This window comes from Corapipo altera, unplaced genomic scaffold (assembly GCF_003945725.1).
Source record: "Corapipo altera isolate COAL_440 unplaced genomic scaffold, ASM394572v1 200, whole genome shotgun sequence".
Lineage (NCBI taxonomy): Eukaryota > Metazoa > Chordata > Aves > Passeriformes > Pipridae > Corapipo > Corapipo altera.
In genome coordinates this window covers 300,137-320,903 of record NW_020884992.1, presented here as the reverse complement: position 1 = coordinate 320,903, position 20,767 = coordinate 300,137, and the positions used below count along the sequence as shown (strand labels likewise).

The 20,767-nt window shown below is 46.7% G+C and overlaps 2 protein-coding genes across 2 annotated transcripts; both read right to left on the bottom strand.

Annotated features, from left to right (window-relative positions):
* Positions 1 to 342: 342 nt before the first annotated feature.
* Positions 343 to 10,138, bottom strand: LOC113958258 (keratin, type I cytoskeletal 23-like). Its single transcript, XM_027666376.1, has 8 exons — positions 9,587 to 10,138; positions 6,054 to 6,136; positions 5,007 to 5,163; positions 3,360 to 3,521; positions 3,141 to 3,266; positions 2,194 to 2,414; positions 1,501 to 1,526; positions 343 to 843 (listed from the first exon to the last, which is right to left on the bottom strand). Exons 1-8 carry the CDS (start codon positions 10,136 to 10,138, stop codon positions 740 to 742), a joined length of 1,431 nt encoding a protein of 476 aa, XP_027522177.1. The 3' UTR covers positions 343 to 739.
* A 3,307-nt stretch (positions 10,139 to 13,445) lies between these two features.
* Positions 13,446 to 18,412, bottom strand: LOC113958257 (keratin, type I cytoskeletal 15-like). Its single transcript, XM_027666375.1, has 8 exons — positions 17,834 to 18,412; positions 17,251 to 17,333; positions 16,155 to 16,311; positions 15,705 to 15,866; positions 15,461 to 15,586; positions 15,102 to 15,322; positions 14,275 to 14,300; positions 13,446 to 13,782 (listed from the first exon to the last, which is right to left on the bottom strand). Exons 1-8 carry the CDS (start codon positions 18,410 to 18,412, stop codon positions 13,691 to 13,693), a joined length of 1,446 nt encoding a protein of 481 aa, XP_027522176.1. The 3' UTR covers positions 13,446 to 13,690.
* Positions 18,413 to 20,767: the final 2,355 nt, after the last annotated feature.

Genomic DNA, 20,767 nt, shown 5'->3' with positions numbered 1-20,767 from the left:
AAATTTCTGTCAAGCTGAAGAATAAAGAAATGTTTCTAGGTGGCTATTTTAGTAAAGTGACTTTACAACACTCCTACTCATAATGCTGTTTTCAGTGGTGACATTGAAAAGTTGTACATGGGGAATTTGAATAGTTTGCTCATGTAAATGCTGTCTTTAACTTGTGTCACCTTTTTCCTTTCCTGTGTCCTTCCAGTTTTGTCCCTCCTGAAACAATGGGGCTTTGGCAGTCCTGAGCCATGTCGGTGGCACTGCCACAATGGGCTGGGACACGTGTAAGGGAAAGCAAAATCAGAAATTCCAAGGACCAGAACAAGTAATGGATAAAAATTTATTGGCTGCAGTGAGGTATATGATGAGAGGCATAAGACCAGGAAAAAAGTTGAGAGATTATTCCTTTTAAATTATAGTTAACTTGCAGAGCGATAACTGAATCCCAGACGGAGATTCCTGCCCCGGGGAGATGTGCACGATACATCTGTCACCAGCTCAGCCAGCTGCTGACGCTGATCAGCTTCTCTTCAGCGTCTGGGTGACTAAAAGCTCTTTAAACTACCAATATCAGCTATACCCAGCTCCGTGTGGCACTTTGCAGGGTTAGGCTGCAGATCATGTTAGGAGCGAGTTCACTGCAGTGTCCCTGTCCCACACACGGGGAGCTGGCTCACAGCACATCACCGTTCCCGGGGGGGCTGTGGGAGCTGCTGCCAGGAGAGCCACTGGTTGGCAGGACCTTCCTTCAGGCTTGTGGGGGGATCTCGTTGATGGTGGAGGACACCACCTCCCCGTTCACGCTGTCGTGCACAATCGCTTTGAGCTTCCGTTTGCTCAGCCCGGCGTGTTCTGGAAGAGAGGGGACTTTCATCAGCTGAGGGGCAACGCTGAGACAGGGCCAGGCAGGGAGAGCTTCGTTTGCAGTCCTTTACCTGCCTCTCAGCTGAGTTATCTTTGCATGTTTCCCTTTAAGTCAATATTTGTTCTTGCTCTGTGTGAAATGTGCTGCCAGAAAGTCACCCTGGGTCTGGTCCAGGTCAGGGCAAATGAATAACACAGCGACAGCCCAGCCAATGCAAATCCAGCAGATTATGTGGGATGTCTGCAGGTCATGCTCATGCCAGAATACGAGTTCCCAGACATGCAGATTTTTGGTTTGCTCTCAAGCCCTAACGCTGCTTTAGTCACCCAATGAGTCTCTGTGCCTCCTCATATCCCAGGAAGGCTTTAGTCTGGAGTCCGAGCTGTGGCCACGTGTGTGGCTGACGGTGCTGGGGCTGAGGCAGCCCGGGAGCAGCAGGCACAGCCCGACGGGCTCTGCAGGGAGCCCTTCACAGCACCCAGGAACCACTGAAAGGGTTCTCAAATACAGCCTGTGCGAGCCTTCCCTGCCACACACACCTGCCACAGCTCAGCTGGGTGAGGTTAAAATTACTCTGAGGAAAATTTGATTGGAAATGACAGTAATTAAGAGTCACTACAGAGAACAAAGTAAGAGACATTTACCTTTAGCTTCAGATTTTCTTGCTGTCCTGTAAAAATAACAGAGAGAAAATAATGGTTAGACTAATTTCAAGAAGTTTTTAATCCCTTTCTTCTCACTGATTCTAAGGAGACTTCATCCCACTATGAGAGAAAATTTAAAAAAAAAAAGGAAAAAAAAATTATGCTTTTATACCACATGAGCTTTCCCTTTGGTAGGTGCTCTCACCTGGAACTGTCCCTGTGCACATTCACTATTGCTCCTGGGGAAGGTGCATTGGTTCTTGTGTATTCTGAGCCACTCAGGTTGATCCCAGTTTGGCTTTGGACAAATCCCACCACCCTTGGGGGGCCACACTGGCCTCCCTGCCCGAGAGTTTGGGTTCTAAAGGCTGCTACTCTTCCTTTTCAGACGAGAGAACAAAGATGAGGGCAGCACTTTCCTATGCTGAGATGGCCGTGCTGTGGGAGTGGAGAACTTATTTTTTTTTAATAAAAAGTTATATTAATTTAGGCAATCCAAATTACATGGATACAAGTGTCTCTGTACTTTAAGTGGCTCTGGCTTTTTATTATGATCCATCACATTAAAATACCAACCCTTGATGTAGTATGGAACTCACAAGCTTTGATTAAGCATAAACAAACAAACAAATAAATAACCCGAATATGAGGACTCTCCTCTCATCTGTTCCAGTCGGGGCAGCTCTGCCTTACCCGTCAGCATTCCCTTCCAGCAGCAGGCGGTACGTGGAAATTTCCTTCTCCAGGCGGGTTTTGATCCCAAGAAGAACCTTGTATTGGTTGTTTTGCTGCTTCATGTCGTGACGAACCTGGCTCAGCTCTTCCTCACACCTGGAGATGATCTGCTGCATGTTTTGAAGCGCGGCAGCGTAGTAATTCCGAGTGTCGGCCAAGGTGTCTTCCAGCATGTGTTTCTGGCAGAGCAGATAATACCAAGAACCATGATTGTTATTTATGTGGCAGATATAACGCAGAAATGCCAGAGAATTTGGTCTCTAGCTAGAAGATTGCAAAATTAAGGCTGTGGTAATTTAAGCACTTATGCATTTGCATAACTATTCCTGTGAAGGCAGCAGAACCACGAAGCTGTGTCGTGTGTGCATGAGAGGCAAAGCTGAGTCATTTCTCCCTGCTGTATCCGTTCTGCTCGAAGCTCTGCTCCTGGCACTGCTGCCTCTCCTGTCAGTCCTGCATGGACTGTCCACAACTGCTCCAAAGTCTCCAGGCCACTGGGATGTGAGCTTTAACCTATGCAAGAGCTGAGCAATGTTTGTGAAAGTTCCCCAATTTTTCATTTTTAACAGTTCATGCGTTAAATAAGGGTTGCAAATACGGACTTTGCATTATTATCTGTCTTCTGGACGTGTTTGCTTTCTAGACCATGGAATCAGCTCTCCCTTCTCCTCCCCTCCCCATATTTTGTTCTAAGGAGAGAAATGAATTTTTCACTTCCTAGTGATGGTTGCTGAATCTATTTGGCATGTTCTGTCAAAGTCAAGCACGATCTGAATTCCAATTTCCCTCCTACTTTAGCAACTGCAACAAAGTTATTCTAGGCTGTAGATTTAAATGGAGAACTGGTCCATGGCAACTTTGAGTTGGGGTAGGAGAGAGCAGCCCACGATGTCTGCAGCAGATACCTTACTTATCTGTGCCTGCAGCTCGATGTCCAGGGCCTGCAAAGTCCGTGTGAGCTCCTTGATCTCGTTCTCGTTGCGCTGGATCTCCTCAGGATTGGGGGTTGCTGCCAGGGACGTGACTGAGCTCTGGGGAGCAGAAGCAACAGCAAAGCTTTACTGACCCTGGTCAGGCAGGTACAGCCACAGGGATCTTGGAAATGAGCAGGGAATAGGTGTTACCTGTTCTTTGTACCAGTTGTCCAGGCTCTGACGATTCTTTTCGATTATGGCCTCATAATCTTCTCTTATTTCTGCCAGAATCTTGCCTAAGTCCTCAGGAGGGGCCGCGTTTACTTTGACGTTGACTTTGAAGTCTTGTGAGGAGCGATTTGCCTGCATATCCTGTTCATGTGTTAGCAGAGGGAACAAGCAAACTCATTTATGGAAGTGGAAAGTTTTCACAGAACCACAGAATCACAGTGTGGTTTGGTGGGGGAATTGTGTTTTATATATATATATATATACATATAAAGTTAACATTATTTGGAAAATTTACATATTGATGTTACTCTGATGTGACTTAAACCAGTGACTTATGTTTGCTTAACTCAATAAAAATGTGTGAGAAGATCTTTTCATAGAATATTTCTAGAAGACAGACTTAACGAAGAAGCACTGACATTTTTTATTTATTTATCTGTTAGGAACCCAAAACCTTTGACGAAAATCTAACAGTAATTTAATCTTTCTTACCCTTTACGTTAATATTTATGGAACTATAACTAAGTTTACAGGAGAGTAATGTAAAAGTTCTATGTAATTGTTAAAGGAATAATTGGATTAAAGCATATAATTACTGTGTAAACAACATAATTACGGGACCAGTCGGGCAGGTAGGGTAACATTCCTTCTGGTGTAGCACAGCCTTCCGTGCCTGGTACCATTTTCAAAGCGCCCAGGTAGAGGAGCCTTTCGGGGTATGACATCACCGAGTGCGGATCAGCTGGACACGGGGATGGCTCTGCTGGATCCCTGCCTCCCAGAGCTCTGGCTGGCTGGCAGGGGGTCAGCCAAAGGCAGCTTCCCCACCACTGTGTAACCCCAGTGCTTCCCTGCCCGCCTCAACAACCCACGGGCGCCGAGCAGCGCGTTGGGTTCTGCGTGAGGCAATAACTGCAAACAGCACCAGATCAAAACGAAACCGGCACGTTTCGAGCAGTGGGGTTATAAATGTGGAATAACAGAGAGCACTGGGTGTAGCTCTGGAGGAGTTCAGAGCAGCGTGGCTTTTGAGAATTATTATCTAATTATTGGGCTTGGGATTTTGCAAGAATGAGTAATTTTGCTTGAGTTCGCCAACCTTTCTTTTTAATTTGGATCCTTCAAGAACTTAGGGTGTGTTTAGCTCAGGTCAGCCTGCTTTAGGTGACCCTGCTTGAGTAAGGGGGGGTGGACAAGGGGACCTCAAGAGGTCCCTCCTAACCCTCAACCTTCTGTGAGTCTGGGAAAGGATATACCCAGGACTGAGGGAAAAGGCTGTGATGGTTAAACCCAACAGCACCCAGTAACATTTCCTATTTCCTTGAAATCTTGTATATTTGTATCTGAGTCTTTCTGAGAGCATTTCTGTCCAATCTGTCAGTTATTAGCAGCTGTGTATGACAGATGGGTGGGAGAGACTACAACAGCCTGTTCTCTCTGAAACCCTGGTGTAATTGGTAAAGCAGACACAGACTTTGTGCCTCATCTGACTCTCATTGGCTGCTTCAGAAACAGGATTAGGCCCTGAATCATCAATCCCACTTATAGATTGTGGGTCTTACTCAGTTAATTACATGTTAGCAAAGATTTGAGCGATAGGATTTTACCAAGTGGAACTTTTTCTACCTCCTCGTGGTCTTTCCTCCTGAGGATGTGCTCTTCTCTCAAGCCCTCGATTTCCATTTCCAGATCCGTGTTAATAATGGTCAGGCCGTCGAGCTCCTTCCGCAGGTTCTCCACATCCAGCTGCACTCCCTGCCTGCGACACTTCTCCGCTTCGTATCTTTATGAGGAAAGAGGACACAAGGTGCGTGTTGAGAGCTGCCCAACTCAGGCTCTTGCATAGGGAACATCAAAGAGAAGTCAGACGTGCTCAAGTCCTGTGTGTAGCCAACCAGAGAGAACAAACGACCGAGGGAACAAATTCTGTTTCTAAACTATGCTGTTGGAATATTTTTGAATAGTCTTAACAATAAGATGGGTTTCACTGTTTTTCTATTTCATTTTCCCTTCTCCCTCACAAACTCCTCCTATATGGTAAGGAGTAAAATCGCTCTTTCTTTCACTTCCCTTTTTGCACTTTGATATTCACCAGGTTGTGAAAGCTTTGAGAATATAAGTTCTCTGAAAACAGTCCCAGCAATCAATGAGTGCTGTAGTTTTTCCAAAATGGTAATTTTTCAGCCCTTCAGAAGACAGGAAAAATCTGAAGGAAGCCAGTTATTCCCATTCCTCTCTAACCTCTTGCAGTGTCTGCACTGAGCCGCAGGCAGGGCGATGCTGCCATGGACAGAAGAGGTGATAAATCCAGGAAATAGATTTGGGCTGGACTGGGAAGTGCAGTGCATAGAGGGGATAATTTGTAATCCCATAATTTGTAATCCCAGATGACAGTTTTAAGTGCCTTTTGTCACAAGTATCAAGTGTCTGCTGCCAAACCTGCTCCTCAGGACCTACACTAAGTATCATAAACAGGGTGACTCAAGGTTCTTCAGCAATCATTTGTGGGTTTTACATACTTTGGGGTTTTTTTCCCTGCTCTACATTGTTTTTATTCATCCAGTATCACCAGAAAACCTCGGTAAAATCACTTCACTGTTGGATTAGCAAGAAAAAACAACGTTTTGCTTAATCCTCTTTCAAACTTGATCAGGAAACCAAAGAAGAGCTTACTTGAGCCTGAAGTCTTCAGATGCCATGTTAGCGTTATCGATTTGTAAAAGGATACTGGCATTGGTGATCTTGCCATCCTCAATCTGGAAAACAGAGAATCCCACAGGAGACTCAGTGTGGCCATGGGGTGACAGTAGATAACCCATGCTGGTTTAGCCTCCCTGCTGCTTGTAGGAAGCATCTAAATAGTACAATTTCCATGTAACAAGAGCACAGGAATAACAGCAGCTCAGTTTCCTGATTCATTTAGATGTTCTGCAAATTTTTGTCCATAATCTTACTTTACTCTTAGTCTTACTTTTTTGGGTATGAACCAAGAGTTGTCATCTTATTCCTGGCCAGGTAGAGGATATGATTTATATTACACAAACTTCATGGTTTATTACAGAGTAACAGTCACTGCCTTGCTCTGGTTCTGTGACCGGATTTTGATCCTGTTCAGCGTCGCTGACAAAGCTGCCTTGGGCATCTTTAGAGCAAATTTCAGTAAGAACCATTAAGCTATGTCTGAGTACAATCAAGTGCTGGCATTAATGATATACTAAAAAGCAGCACGTGCAGGATCACCTTGCTGAGTCGGTGTTGTGATGCAGAGGCACCACAGGGGTGGTGGCAGCGACTCCCGGGCAGGGCCCTCAATCCACCACAGCCTTCAGCCTGGAGTCACATGGACAATGCCACTGGCATGGAGTTGTGTTCCATTCAGTTATTCACCTGTAACTCCAGCAGCACGGACTGATTAGTTCATGTTTCTGATCTTACTTTGGGATTTGAAAATTGCCCAAAAAGGTGCAAGAGGAAGCACAACTTCCTAATTCCTTTAGCGTACTCAGCACACACTGGAAGGTCTTGTGAGCCCCTGATAACATGGAATGGCTTTTAACTATAGATCTGAATGCAAAAAGCTCAGCACTGTGTGCAAAATCTTTGCAAGAATTCCAGCAGGAACCCATACATAATTCTCAGGAAATCATAAATGTAGAGCATTGAGTCCTTTTCTAACAGAGAGGAAAGAGGAGTGTGGCCACAATAGCACCAGTCACCTTCACTCAGCACCCACAGAGCACACCAAGGGGCATCATGGCCGTACCCAAATCATTTACAGAGCTCTCAGCACTTTCAGGTTAAACTTCCCACACCTCAGTGAATCACAAAGAAATGAGGAAATGACAAAATTCTCCTGAAGTGTCAAAGGTTCACCTCGTGTAGTAAATAAGAAGGTGGAATGTTTAACTAATCTGTTACAGACTGTGCGTTCCTGAGCAATTAGCAGCACACCTCGGATCCTGCCCTGGGACACAATCAAGGCCAGCAGAACTGTAACACCCTGAACGTGTGGCTGCCTGGAATTTGGTGTCACAGAAGAGGCAATTCTTGAATCCAGCCTTGGAGAATGGTAAATCCTACTGTGGGATCTACAGGGTGGTGAGAAAGCAACACGAGTTCTTCATCTTTGTGCCATTTCATAACCACACAGGTGTAAGGAGTTGCTGTGTGACACTTGTGGGTGCTTTGCCCACTGCTCTGCAGCCAGCAGGGAATCCCACATGTGCCAGCTGCCTGTTCATAATCACACAGAATTCCTCCCTGCATCCCTCGTGAATGTGGCTGTACACTAGTACCAGTCTGCAGACTCACAGATAACTTCATTAAGGACTCACATGTTGTTACATAGGAAATACACTCCAATTCCTTCTCAAACTGAGGATTTTCCAAGAAGGCTTCCTGCACTGGCTTCTTCCTCACATGTCTCGTGTCCTTTGTCCCATCTCCTGGGGTGCTCTGTGGATCACTTTGCTTATTTAGCAGCACAAGGTGTTAGAGTGAGGCAGTTACCTGAAGAACAGGTGCCATTTCACTGTGTGTCTGGGTTACAGTGGATCAGGCTGGAGCAAGGCAACTTCTCACTCCAATGAAATGTTCATCCTGAATTCAGGCATCCAGGGAAGAGTGCAGTCCCAAATGTAGGACCCAAATGATTAAATGCCTCCAAGGTTCAGACAGGCAGTTTATAATAGGCTTTCTGGGTTATTGGATATAGGATCCTAACTTTGGTCTAAATTTTATTTCAGGTGCTAAATTAGTTTCACCTTTTAAATTAACGTTTAATTAATTTAATTATGGTTAATAATTAGACACTATATTTTCACTCATTTTACTGGCAGACTTGGTGCTAATTGCAATAATTTGCAGAGAAAGTTAAAATTCTGGGCTGAATTGTCACCTGTAAATGATCCTTTCCTGGCCCTCCTGCCTCATCCAGCACAGCCACTGGCCTCCAGGTTCCTGTGGCCAGGGACAGCTGTTTAAGGGGTGAGAGTTAAAAATCAGTGGTTTGGGTACAGCCTATTCAAAAGTGAGGGCTTTACCCCAGTCAGCATCATGGTTTTATGCTTGTCCTTCTGAATCTTTCTAATCTATCAATTCCAAATCAACCTGAACACATTTACGTTCTTGATGAACAGGTTTTTATTTCTCTTTCAGTTAAAAAGGAAAGTGCTCCAGTGCCAGGTCTGGGGATGGTGACCTTTCTTTATCCTTAAAACAGAAATGGGTGATGACAGTTCTGGCTCTCCGTACACAGGCTGTGGTCAGAGCGCCTCATCTTCTGCCTGGAGGCAACACTTTTAACAGGGAGCACGGAGTTTGATTAAGTCCCTGGCCCCAATCAGCAAAGATACGGATTAACATCATTTCCAAACCCTTTTGAAAAGAATTTCTCGGGGTCTTGAGAATGCCAAGTAATTGTATTGTAAAAAGTGGAGGGAAAACGACAGCACTGCATTTGGAAGAGCTTTGGGTTTTGCCCCATATGGGTATGTAAAGTTAATTACACTGATTAGTCACACAGCTGGTTACAGTGCTAAGGATGTTCATTATGAATACAGATTAATATTATGCTTAAATTTGAAGACACGTGAGTTTGGGAGATTGAAAGAGTTACTGTTGAACATTAATATTAACTACTGGCAGGAACCAGAAATTCTCCTTTTAATTATAGTGAAAACATCCACAAGGAATTTGTCACTGCTATTTTCTTAATTACAATGAAGTATTTTTCCATCTGATTACATAAGCTCGTTGGTCCCAAAACTCCTGTAGTTTCATTGTCTGCTACCGCAGGAATCAAAGAGCTGGAATGCCCCAGTCTGTCTGGAGACAGCGGCAGGAGAGGGGCAGGCTCTGCTCTCCTCCTGCTTTGTAATTTGCTCGTCAAAAAGCCAGAATTCTGCCAGACGCAGTTACTCAAGCCCCAGTTTCAGTGCAGAAAGGAACACCTGGCAGCACACGGATCCCTCTATTCTTCCAGTCTCTGCACAATCCCCCCTCGCCCCCTCCCAGCCTTTCTCGTGCCCAGTCTCCTCCTGCTGAGCACAAAGAATGTTTATGCCCAGGCCCTGGAACCACCTTCCTGGGGATTTCTAACCTTTCAAAGGTTTTATTTAACTTCTTCAGAGGAAAGCCACCAGCGTAAAGGAGAGCCCAGATTCCTTAGAAGATCACAGAATGACACAGTCCCAGCTCTGACTTACCTGTCTTTGCATGTCAGTGACGTTTTGCTCGTACTGGTTGAAGTCATGCCTCTTTCCATGAGACTTTGTCCTGTGCCACTCTAGGATGCAGCTCTCCAGCTGAGCGTTGGCTGCTTCTAAGGCTCGCACCTTGTCCAGGTAGGCAGCCAAGCGCTCATTCAGGTTCTGCATGGTCTGTTTCTCACTGCCCCCCAGGAAGATGCTTTCCCCATGGTGCTCGCCGAAGCCTGCCCAGGGTGCCCCTCCTGCAGGCAGCCAGAGGGGTCTGGCGGAGGAGAAGGAGGGATGTGTGCTGCTGGCACCACCATCTGCACTTGACGCTCTGTAAGAAGTTCCTTGCTGGGCCAAACCACACCCTGAACTACCCCTGAGGGACCCAGAAAAAAACTGGAAAGGGCCTTGGCTGGTGCTCATGCTTAGCTCTGTGTGAATCGAACCCCGGCTTTGGCTGCCTAGCACTGAGCAGCCTCTTCGCCTTCCCTGAGCAGCTTTATGCCTTTTCCTGTGGGAGTTTCCCTTCGATGAATGACTACAGCAACAAGATTGTGTCATCACGAAACGTGCTTCCTCTTGGTCAATTCTGAAGCATTTATGAGCCTGCACACTGTTGTTGTTTGGAATCAGCCACATACCGGATTGCTTTCCTTTCGCTTGTTTGGGTTTTTTTTTTTCTTTTTCTTTTCATATGATAATACTGAGGTGTGGCCAAAATCCGTAGGTGTGGAACAGGATCAGCTCTGCCTCAGACTTCTCTCTAACCCTGTAGTTAGCATGTTATGTTTTCCTGCTCGTGAGGGGAATAAATGGGGAGCTGAGGCAGGGATGGGGCTCTGCAGATGCTTTCTGTCCAAATTCTCAGCTGTAGAATTACAGCAGCCTGTGGATCCTCAGACCTGTGGATCCTCAAACACAGCGTGTTCTATCAGCCATCATTAATGACCAACAGCTTCAGCCTGTAGGAGACACCAGGCTTTAATGAAGTGATTCAACTTCTAAACTAAAAAACCTCCAGCCCGGAGTCAGTAATGCCCAGCTGTTCCCCACAGCTGCCCATTCCGAGGGGAAATACATGAGAATTAGATACTTTATATTTTTTACTGATTTTCTCACAATTCGAGGTTCAGTCCTGTTTCTATGGTCTTGTCACAACAGCAGCAATGCAGGGATTTCCTGCTGTTCCCAGCATTAACACAGTTAAGATATTTGTATCCTTAGCTAGAGAAAATATTTACAGTGTGAGTTTGTAGCAACACTCAGAAGCTCCAAGTAATTATTGAAAGCTGCCAGCCTTAGAAATAGACCTGGCAATCCTTCAGGAACAGTCTTCCTCAAAAGTCTCAGTGATTTCTGTGGAGTTGCTTCCATCAAACACAGAACGGGCGAGTCCCGTTCCTCCTGCTGGTAAGGGGGGGCTAAACTGGGAAGTGTTCCCGTGGCAGCCGCTGGGGTTAGAGGATTACCTTGTCTTTAAGGGTAGTTCTGGTGTGCAACTGAGGGATGGGATAGAGGAGAAAGATTTGGGAAGAGGCTGGTTTCCTTACCCAGGTGAAAGCTCAGCCCTTTCCCGGGGTCTACCTCGGCCCCGCTGCTCAGCCTGAGCGGTGGGGTCAGGGAGACTGCACGGAGCTGAGTTACACTGTCCTGGCAGAAACCTGGAGGGGTGTGTTTTTCTCCGTTTCATCTGGAATGCTGCAGCAGTCAGGAATTGCCGCACTCCAGCCTTCCCTGGGTACCTCCCGGCCTCTCTCCTGGCGGAGCAGGTGCGGGGCTCCTCCTTGTGGCTCGGGCTCGGCTCTGCTCAGCACCTGCTCCTTTCCTTTTCCCAGTTCCCTTTCCATGGAGCGCAGGCTCCCTCTCCTTCCTCAGAGATGCTGCCATTTGTAACTGTTTGGGGCAATTACCCACTGAAAACAGGGTTATCCAGTGAGTGCCAGGCTTGGCTCTCCCCAAACGCTCTGCTAACAGCCACTGTCCAAGCTTCAGTTCAGGGTCAGCCCTGCTGTTGGAGAACAGGGTGAGCTTGAAGCACCCGACAAAAACTGGGGGCCTAACTTGAAAAAAAACCCCAAATTTTACAGAACTGATGATATCCTGCTGTTCAGCTCATCTCACCAGAGATCATTTTCAGACTGAATTTCCATCCAGCAAACTGGTGTCTATGAACTGTTACACGGAAATGGAAATGCACGTCTATGTACACAGTAGTATGTAAAATAAAATGAATCTTTCGTTTCATGGGATATTCCCAAGCTGCCTGGCAGCGAGGCTGGCAGTGTGTGTGAGACCAGAGAGCCTCTGTCCTACTCCCTGCGAGTTTCATGGAGTTACCACATTGTGAAAACCAGAATTGTATTTTCTCTCACAAGTAATACAGAACAGAGGCGGTCTGGGACATGGCAAGTGCTTCCTCTGAAGCTCAGCCTTTCCAAACTGGGAAAGACACCACACAATTTTCATTCACCCATGTTGAGGATCCATGAAAAAGACCAAACAACTTACTTCCAAACCTGACACGGCTCTTTGTAAGGCTGCACTGTGGGTCTAGGGTTCAGTCACCACTTAAACCCAGAGCAGAGAATGGAAGCGATGATCGGAGTGAGGAAATAAACCCTTGTCAGCAGATGGCACCCTTGGATGCTCCCTGGGAGCTGGGGAATGGGGGAATGCACTGTCCTGGAATTGTGCTTGTTGTACTGAATTGGAACAGGGAAAGCAGATTGAGCTGAATTTCTAGGCTGCACTTGAAGTACAGGAGAATATTATGGCACCTCCGTCGTACAGGTGAATGTCCTGCAACCATCACTGGTTCATTCAACTCCTCCATCCGGAATTCAAGTGGATGGATAGTTGCCTGTGGCTGTAGGGAATTCCACCTCTTGCTGTTTGAGTGATACAAACAATAGTTACCTTGGATCAGGAGAAAAGGTCATTTGTGCTGCTCGGCTTTCCTTTTCTGGTGCATTGTGATGTTGCTTTGCAAGAACTTCTTCCCAGTTCCTTCCAGTGGGAATACCAGTGGGATGTGCATTTCTTACCAGTGGCACCAGTGATCCTGTGGCCTCACTCACAGCCAAGCTGGTGGTGCCAGCAGTTTAGATCTCTTTTCTTTAAGTGTCAGGAAATAGGAAACACAAAAGCAGGGGCTCTAAGGAGGTTGGAAAGAGAATAAAATTCTAGAAATTACATCATTTTTGCAGACACTGTTATGTGGATTGAAATGCCCATCAATGGGGCTGAGGACACCTTTTCAAAACAGGTTATGGGAGCACAGTACAGCATTTAGGTAACTCCTCATGTACTCCTGAGGTTGGGATTCACCAGGCTCTTAAAGCTTTGTCAGCATCTCCAGTTCCTCTGGTGTGGATTTGCAGCTGGGAGAAGGTGGTGTGGCCAGTACAGCAGCCACAGCACTGACACGGGCTGGGGAGGTTCTGCCTGATGGGAGAGAACCAAAATAGTCACAGCAAACTCTGAGCAGCTCATTTCACCTGGACCATGCCTGGAGCTTCCTTGGGAGCTGAGGGCATTTCTCTTTGTGCTGGAGGCAGTACAGGAACACAAACATATGGAAAAATACCAGTTTTTGCAGAGATGCATTTTATTTGTGCGTGAATTATGTGCTTGGCATTGAGGACAAAGAGCTTTAGGGTTTTTTATGTTATCTTCTCCATTTTTTACTGATACCAGCTCCAGATCCCTGGACGAATTTAATGGCACTTTACATCTGTTCATCGCCATCTCTGTTATTATTATTTTTAAAGTTATGACTGTTATTGCTGTTGTTACCCCTGCTGGCAGGGTGTGTGGGCTGTGTGTGGCAGTGCCACACTGACTCCAAAAAACACCATCAGACTGGATATATTTGCACAAGCAGAACAGAAACTTTATTACGTAGGAAACAATAGAGCACTGACAGAGAACAGGCATCTCCGACCCAGCGAGTCAATGCTCGTGTACAAAGGCAGAGCAAATCTAAGGAAAGACATTCTTGGGTACATTCTTGTGATCTGGGGGAGTGAAAGGCTCTTTCTCTCAGCATTAGCCAGTATAGAAGCTGCACTGGTTCCACGTGGAATCACGTGAAAGAGGGGATTCAGTATTTCTTTATGGGAATCTCCTGTCACGGGTAGAACCAGATCCAGATCTTCCCTCATCTTCTGTGCTAACGCGAACTCTTCCACTGATCCCAAATGATGCTGGAGGAGGAATAAAACAATTAAATAGGGAAGAAAAAAAAATACCTCACAGCCAAGACCCTGAGGAGCTGAGCAGTGCGGTTGTGTTTGTTTGTTTGCTCACAAGATCTTTCACATATCAAAGGCAGAACTGCCTTTACATCTTATCTGCTTTCCCTCCTGGTCCTTATCCAGAAAAACTTAGGAGTGCACATCACACGTGGATTTAGAAGTATCTTGTATGTTGTGCTAATAGCAGAGGAATTTAGAAATCTTTGGGAGATTTTGGTGGTTTAGAATCCCATGCAATAGTTATGGCAAAATGGTGGTTTCAAAAGTGAACATAAAATAAAGTGTTACGGTTTTGCCTCTACATGATACAGAATGTGGTCATTGCAGGGAGAATGGAATCTGTGGTAGTAAGAAGAAATCAAAGGCAAAAAGCCAATAAGTTTGTTGAATCCTATTTTACCTGTTTATTTCAGCCCCTTGTTAAATAAAAATGTTTCTTACCGTCCTTGGGGATCACTCCTGACAGCCTGTAGAAAAGAAGAAATATTTCATTAATGACCATCCCTGACCCTGTCCCCTGAAGCCATTGATCCATTTAGGAATTCGTGTGAACAGCCAGGATTTCACAGGGCTGCTCTCAATGGCTGGTTTCTCAGGTGTGTTGTTACCTGAGGTGGTGTTAAGGTGCTTTCAGCTTTGAAAGCCACCCTTATGTACTTAAGAGGGAATGTGAACAGCTGTCAGACCAGTTCCTTGTCCTGATATCTCCATATACTGCTGCTCTCCTCAGAATGCCTCTTCTAGAAACTATATAAGGACTAATTCCATGTATAGATCAGATATGAGGAGTGGGCATGAAAAAGCAGATTTTCCTGAAGTAAGCTGGGGTCTGTACTAAGCTCTTTTCTAGATGGGAGTACTGGTGTGTGAGGATGGATATTTTCACCTCTGCACAAATGTAGAAAACCAAGAGCTAAAGAAATACAGGGAGCAGGTTTTTATAGGTTGTTTCAGGCTGAAGGCTCTAATTCCAGTGCAAACAGAGGGTTATGTGGGATGTACATATGGTGCCTGGTGCCTTCTGTAATTCACTGTAGCCGAATTGGTGGCATTTGTATTTTCAAATCCCCAGCACCACTGATGTGCAGATTTAGCTGGAGTTATGGCAGCACCAGGGATTTTCCTGGGCACCTGCTTTGCCAGTGCCCCACAAGCTGTGTGTGCAGTGACTCAGCTCTGCGGGGTGAGCCCGGCAGCCCCAGCTCCCACCCCACACAGTGCCTGTGACTGCCCTGATCTGCTGTCAGGGTTCGGGCAGGGTCACGTACTGCGAGTCCTGGCCCTCCAGCAGGTGCCGGTACGTGGCGATCTCCTGCTCCAGGCGACTTTTGATGTCCATGAGCATCTTGTACTCCTGGTTCTGGCGCTCCATGTCGCAGCGCAGCTCGCTCAGCTGCTCCTCCACGCTGGTGATGAGGGCCTGGATCTGGGCCAGCTGCGCGCAGTACCGGCCCTCCGTGTCCCGCAGGTTGGCCTCCAGCCCGGCTTTCTAAAGCAGGATCATGTCAGAACAGGTTACAATGCAGGTTTGTGCCACAGAGGGGGAGAAAAGGAGAGGCAAGACAGCAAGGGAGGATGGGGACAGTGTGAGGCAGTGCCTGGAGATGTGCTCGGGGCGGGTCCGTACCATGCTGAGCTGTGACTGCAGCTCGATCTCCAGGCCCTGCACGGTGCGGCGCAGTTCCGTGATCTCCGTTTTGCTGGTCTGGATCTGCTGTGTGTGGGTGGCAACTTCACGGTTCAGCTCATCAGTCTGCAAGGAAAAAAAACCTGTAAAATCACCTATATACTGTATAAAAAAAATTCCATTATTTTGAGAAGGGAGGGAGGCACCTGCCAGGGCGGTAATGCTGAGGCATGTGTGACTGTACCTGAGTCAAGAACCAGGCCTCAGCATCCTTCCGGTTCCTCTCAGCCAGAGCTTCGTACTGTTCCCTCATCTCGGAGAGAACTCTGGTCAGGTCGATGCCAGGAGCTGCATCCATTTCCACGTTGACTGTGCCGCTCATCTGGTTCGAGTACTCCTTCATCTCCTGCGTGGGTGGAAGGCAGAGGACACAGAAAGATCAGGCTCCCTCCTCTCACACCCTTCCTGCCCCAGCGATCCCTGCCGTGGCACACAGGACCTGTGCTGTCAAGTCTCACAGGTACAACACACATGAAACATTTATCCCATTTTCTCTCTCCTTGCACAGGTTCCCTACTCTCCGTGTGCTCACACACCACACACATTTTTACATGTGACTTATACGTATGCTTCATTTACAAGAGACATAAATTCCAGAGGGAAGTGATCTCCTCTCTGCACTGTCAGGACTCACCTCCTCGTGGTTCTTCTTCAGATAAGCCAGTTCCTCCTTCAGGCTCTCAATCTGCATCTCCAGGTCGGCTCTGGACAGGGTCAGCTCGTCCAGGACGCGGCGCAGGCCGTTGATGTCGGACTCCACGCTCTGGCGCAGGAACAGCTCGTTCTCATACCTGCAGTTCAAAACAGAAACAAGCACTGGAACGTGTCCGAGTTTGTGCTCAGTACAGCTGTGAAATGATCACGTTTAATACCGAATACAGGAGGAACAGTGGGCTGTAAATGAAAACATACAGATCGAGAAGAAGTGTAAAAGGAGTGAATGTGGGTTTTTTCCAACATCCAGCTATGGCACATGGAAGAACAGGCACTGCCATCTCATTTTGTTCCTGAGGAGGACGTGACCATTCACCTTGCAGAACCTAATGAGAATTATCAGCATCAACAGAAACACTGTCACACAGGACAGGCCATTTGCAGTGTCCTCCGGGGTTTGGAGTGGAGGAAAGCACGGGTAGCCTGGGGCTGCCTGGGACACGAGAGGGAAAATAGGGACCTGCAGGTGCACCAGTGCAAGGGAGAGCAGCTGTGCAGGGACCTTGATCATCTGCTGAATGTGCTGCTGAGCACGGGGCATGAAAAAGCCCCATGTTACCCTTGGTCTTTCTTTTCTAAATTTCAGGCTCTGTGGCAGAGAATTTCTGCAGCTCCACAATGATCTCTTCCTGCCACTCTTTTTCTTCTCAGTGAAAATCCCAACCTATTCCTGCCTTCTTTCCCCCGTGACTCAGGCTAGTAAAAGTAGTTAAGAGCATCACAAAAAAATGAAGAGCTGGGCTATAACTCATTATGCAAACTGCTCAGTGATCTGGAGGTTGTGTTCTGTCAGGTTTATATTCTGAATTGGTCCTTCACGAGTTGATTCTGTTTGCCAGGTTTTTTTGCATCAGAATTTACCAAGGAAAAATACCTGCCCATAATTTCAAAATGTGCCTTTCAGTGACTGAAGAACTTTATTTTCTGCACAAAAAGTAACATCAAGCTTCAAAAAAAACTGTTTTGAGAGAAGGAGACAAGCGGAGTGCAGACAAAGGTGCCCCAGGTGAACTTACTTCAGTCTGAAGTCGTCGGCAGCCAGCCTGGCATTGTCGATCTCCAGAATGACCCGGGAATTGTCGATGGTAGCAGCAAGGATCTGGCAATTAAGAAACACAGAGAAAGGTTCCTGTGAGTAACGGTGAAATATCAGATCCACATTCCATGAGCAAACCAGAGATACTCTGTGCTACAGGGATTAGAACCATAATTAGGAAATACATTTGTACAACCCCTGATCTTATCTGTAGCCAGGAGAATTACCTTTCCAGCTTTTGAGGCCTACCTGTCACATTCTTTACGATTTGATTCCTGAAAAAATATATTGAAAAATCTAAACACATTTTGCCACATTTTGCTAACTTTTAATGTGAACATTTTAATTTCAATGAACACCACATTGTCACAACAAGATATTTGGTGTTTAAATTGAAAACAAGCTACTCTTTTCTGCTAGAATGCTCATGACCTCAATGTATTCGGGATTGAGGAATTCAGTATTTCTTTTCTAATTATTTGAGCTGATTTTAAAGAGATGGAATATGCAGTGCCATAATTCTCTTGGTGTTCTTATAACTCCTCTACATACGACTGTCTCACCTTGTCTCGGAGATCTTCAATTATCTTGTAATAATTGCTGTAGTCCCGGGCGGGGCTGGTGGGGGCTTGTTTCTGGTACCAGTCTCGGATTTTCACTTCCAAATCTGAGTTGGCCTCTTCCAGGGCCCGCACCTTGTTCAGGTACGAGGCCAGCCGGTCGTTCAGGTTCTGCATGGTTATCTTCTCATTGCCGGAGAGGAGCCCATCGCCGCCCCCAAAGCCACCACCAAGGTCAAAGCCGCCCCCAAAGCAAGAGCCCCCTCCAAAGCCAGAGCCCCCTCCAAAGCCAGAGCCCCCTCCAAAGCCAGCCCCTCCACCAAAGCCGCAGGCTGCCCCCCCGCCAAAGCCTCCTCCGTAGCCTCCCCCAAAGCCGGCGCTCAGGCCCCCGCCGTAGCCGCCTCCTGCAGAGGAGACGTACCTGGCCGAGGAGATGGAGACGCCGCGGCCGCCGGAGCCGCCGTGGATGCTCGGGGCACGGAAGGTGCCCCCGGCGCGCACCGAGGACAGGCGGGAGCTGCCCCCGGCGCCCCCAAAGCCGCCCCCATAGGTGGAGGAAGAGCTCACGAAGGTAGTGGCCATGGCTGGAGCAAGGGAAGGAGCAAAGGGCAGCTGTGCAGCGTGGGCAGAGAGGAGAGGCTGTGCCTTCACTGCCCCGGTGCCTCTTTTATACCCTCACGATCTGAAACCCCACTGCAGCCCTCCCTCCAAAATTCCTCCTCCCTGGGGGTGAGGCCAATTATGATGACATTCCTGACAAGCAGCGCTGGCAGCACATCGCAGGGGCTTGGGCTTGGGGTTTCTTTTTTTAATTAAACAAAAGGCATGAATCAGATGAGTGTTTTTTCTTCGGGCTATAGTTCTGAAACTTGGAGTTTACTTCTCTGACATTCAAGAGTGGAAAAACAAAGTGAGTTCAGCCCCACCCCACCTGCCCGTTTACAACGCTCACCATGGCTACATTCTGAAAATCAACTTGATCTGGAAACTAAATTAAAGTAAAATTCTCCTTTCACTGAAAAATATACAATCATCACTTCATCTCACCTTTATTTGTCCTTTTCTATCCATGTTTTTCCCTTTAAAATTTTGGAATTGAATTTGAAATGTTCTTATTCTTGATTGTTGCTTGGAACTAATATTTAGATTTTGGAGTCCGAATTTTTAGTACAAAAAGCACCTATTCATGGCATCAGGAACAATCAGTGTCCATCAGTGTGCAAGGGAGAGCGAGCACAGTTAATTTATTAATGCTTGTGAGATAGTCAAGAAGGGTAACACGAGACTGAAATAATTAGAAGAGGAAATGTAGGAGGACTAAGATGCTGTTACTTTGAAAAACTTAAAGAAAATGGGCTTAAGATGAGGAGGTGTGAGCTGCCTGTGTACCCTGCTGGGAGGGGGTGTGTGGGGACTGTGGCAGGGGGGAATTTGGAGAGCCCCGTTCTCTGCACACCACGGTGATGCTCCTCGGGTGAAGGATGTTGAGATGTTACTGCAGGTGCAGGGATGAGCAGCCTTTTCACTCGGGGATGTGCACTTGGGAGGGAAGAAGTGGCCAAGTCCAGCTGTGGTGTCCCCTGCCAGGCTGGCTCTGGGCACGAGCACGAAACACGGGGTGCTCTCAGCTCTGGAAACATGTTTCAAACCGAACTTGGCCCTTTGCCACAACCCTTCAGTTTTGCTGCTGGGCAGATTAATGGCTCTGCATACCTTGCCAGATCTGTGTGTCTCCCAGGGTTGGTGGCTCAGGAGACAAGTTCAGACAAATCCTCCCAAAGATAAAAGAAGTCTCTTTGAGACCCCTGTAATGTCAGTGCCCCAAGGTGTGTGTGCTGCCAGGGGCTGTTCAACCCAGTGAGCACACAGTATGCAAATCAAATTCCATTAAAAAAAACCAACCACCAAACAACCAGCAAACAGACCTCTAGAAAATACCACAAATTTCAGCAGGAAACTTTGGGGAATTTTCATTCAGTCTTCTTTCACTCAGGCTTGATAACTCCTTTGGTAGGTCACTGGTGAAACACATTTTGCTGCTTTTTAACGTGCCTTGGGCGTCACTCTGGATTGGATCAGATGGACACTTACAAAAGAGGTAGCAGATAAAAGCTGTTTCTTAATATTTACCATTGGGAAACTAAAAATCAATCAAACAGCCAATACAGATCACGTCCTGTAACATTATTCAGGCAGCCATTTCTGCAGCGTTTTCTCCTTATGGTCTGTACAAGGAAACAGAAGCCCATCCCCTGCTGAAGTGAAGAGAAGAGCCCTTTTTCCAGTTTATGCCTTTATTCTGGTCTCACTGTCTTTGCTCTGAGATTCCTTATCCAGTTTCTTGACACACACACTTGTCCCTTGCACAGTCTCAGCGTTGGACCTGTGGTGCACGAACTCCTTGGTTTGTCATCTTCCATAGAGCTTTCCTGGAAGACATCCCCTGACATGTCTGTGCTGCACAAACCCTTTTGTTGCCTCTGCTGTGGGATTAACGGAGCTGACACACTCCAGCCCCTCCTCTCAGGACAGCAAGTTCGAGTCAAGCAGCAGCTTGTTTGTCATCTCAGTGATAACTCTATGACTGATAGACCCATCACTCAGAGAAGAACCTGACATACCTTTACAAAACTTTTTTTTTTTCCTGAGCCAGGCTCTAAAATTATAGTGTCCGTGTATTTTATATTAAACATTTCACCAGAAATCCTTCCTTGCCCTACAGATATGGGACAAAATCAATACAACTATAAAATAAAATTAGGCTATAAACCCAAGAATTCAGGATTCTTATAGTTTGCATTCCTGGAGCAAAAAGATTTTCTTGTCAGACATTCACATTTGCAGCTGGACAACACCAGAAATCTGCACCAGTGACCTCACACCCCGACTGGTTTTGTCACAAGAACTTGCTCTCAGGGAATGGCATTTGTTAAGATT

Coding starts and splice junctions, on each gene's coding strand:
- LOC113958258 (XM_027666376.1), bottom strand. CDS start 10,138: ATGACACAATCTTGTTGCTGTAGTCATTCATCGAAGGGAAACTCCCAC. Junction 6,137..9,586: donor TCACTGACATGCAAAGACAG/GTAAGTCAGAGC, acceptor TCTGTTTTCCAG/ATTGAGGATGGCAAGATCAC. Junction 1,527..2,193: donor CTGGAAGGGAATGCTGACGG/GTAAGGCAGAGC, acceptor TTATTTTTACAG/GACAGCAAGAAAATCTGAAG.
- LOC113958257 (XM_027666375.1), bottom strand. CDS start 18,412: ATGGCCACTACCTTCGTGAGCTCTTCCTCCACCTATGGGGGCGGCTTT. Junction 16,312..17,250: donor GCCGACGACTTCAGACTGAA/GTAAGTTCACCT, acceptor TTTGAACTGCAG/GTATGAGAACGAGCTGTTCC. Junction 13,783..14,274: donor AGGAGTGATCCCCAAGGACG/GTAAGAAACATT, acceptor TTCCTCCTCCAG/CATCATTTGGGATCAGTGGA.